Raw genomic sequence first — 1,474 nt, forward strand, 5'->3', positions numbered from 1 at the left:
TTAACTTTATTTTAACTATTTTTAACTTATCTTTAACTATTTTTAACTTTTTTTAACTATATTTAACTTTATTTTAACTAATTCAAACTTTATTTTAACTATTTTTAACTTTTCTTTAACTATTTTTAACTTATCTTTAACTATTTTTAACTTTATTTTAACTTTTTTTAACTATATTTAACTTTATTTTAACTAATTTTAACTTATCTTTAACTATTTTTAACTTTATTTTAACTATTTTTAACTTTTCTTTAACTATTTTTAACTTATCTTTAACTATTTTTAACTATTTTTAACTTTTTTAAACTATATTTAACTTTATTTTAACTATTTTTAACTTATCTTTAACTATTTTTAACTTATTTTTAACTATATTTAACTTTATTTTAACTATTTTTAAATATTTTTAACTTTATTTTAACTATTTTTAACTTATCTTTAACTATTTTTAACTTTTTTTAACTATATTTAACTTTATTTTAACTAATTTTAACTTATCTTTAACTATTTTTAATTTTATTTTAACTTTTTTTAACTTTTCTTTAACTATTTTTAACTTATCTTTAACTATTTTTAACTTTATTTTAACTTTTTTTAACTATATTTAACTTTATTTTAACTATTTTTAACTATTTTTAACTTATCTTTAACTATTTTTAACTTTTTTTTAACTATATTTGACTTTATTTTAACTATTTATATATATATTACATATCAGATTTTTTTATCCAACTATTGTGTGAGTTGTCAAATCCAAGCCATTTTACATATACATTGTTGCCACGGCTTTTAAGGACTTTCTCGACGAGGTAAACATCTGGATATTTAACTTTTAATAGTTCTTCTTCGTAGAAACCACCTTCGATTGGATGATTTTCATAATCTGTAAGTTTGTATGTAACTGGTTTGGTTCGTTTAACTTGATCTACAGTGAATATTTCCGTTGTCCAGTTGGGGGTGTATTCTTTTTCAAAGATGTTTTTATGTTTGCTGACTCGAACTCTATCTCCAACTTTAAATTTTTGTCTTCTCAGTGGAATTCTTCTTAGTTTACGGATGCGTCCCATCAGTTCTCTTGTATCTTCTACGGTGACATCTTTAGGTTTCATACCAATCGTACGATGTTTTTTATTATTGTACTTTGATATGAGAATTGGTAAAAGATTAAACCATTTGTAATTGCCTTGTAAGTTGAATTCAGGCCACATCATATTTTTTAGAGTGCGGTTAAACCTTTCAACAATTGATGCTTTTAAATTACTATAAGTCGAATAGAGATTAATATTGAATTCTTGCATTAAACTCTGAAATTCAGAGTTATAAAATTCCTTGCCTCTATCAGTGTGTAATTTTTTTGGAATGCGACCTTCTTTTAATATTAATTTCATGGCTAAAGAAATATCTTTTCCATTTTTACTTTTTACAGGTACAGTCCAGGCATATTTAGAAAATATGTCTATTACTGTGAGCATGT

At 22.1% G+C, this 1,474-nt stretch overlaps 1 protein-coding gene across 1 annotated transcript; it reads right to left on the reverse strand.

The window, feature by feature from the left end:
- Positions 1-707: 707 nt before the first annotated feature.
- LOC127287970 (uncharacterized) lies at positions 708-1,211 on the reverse strand. The gene has a single exon (XM_051315139.1). The coding sequence runs from the start codon at positions 1,209-1,211 to the stop codon at positions 708-710; it is 504 nt and encodes a 167-aa protein (XP_051171096.1).
- Between the last annotated feature and the right edge of the window lie 263 nt (positions 1,212-1,474).

The sequence above is a fragment of the Leptopilina boulardi genome, unplaced genomic scaffold (genome assembly GCF_019393585.1).
Source record: "Leptopilina boulardi isolate dan_hultmark-lab unplaced genomic scaffold, ZJU_Lbou_2.1 LbouV2_379, whole genome shotgun sequence".
Taxonomy (NCBI): Eukaryota; Metazoa; Arthropoda; class Insecta; order Hymenoptera; family Figitidae; genus Leptopilina; species Leptopilina boulardi.

Coding starts and splice junctions, on each gene's coding strand:
- LOC127287970 (XM_051315139.1), bottom strand. CDS start 1,211: ATGATGTGGCCTGAATTCAACTTACAAGGCAATTACAAATGGTTTAAT.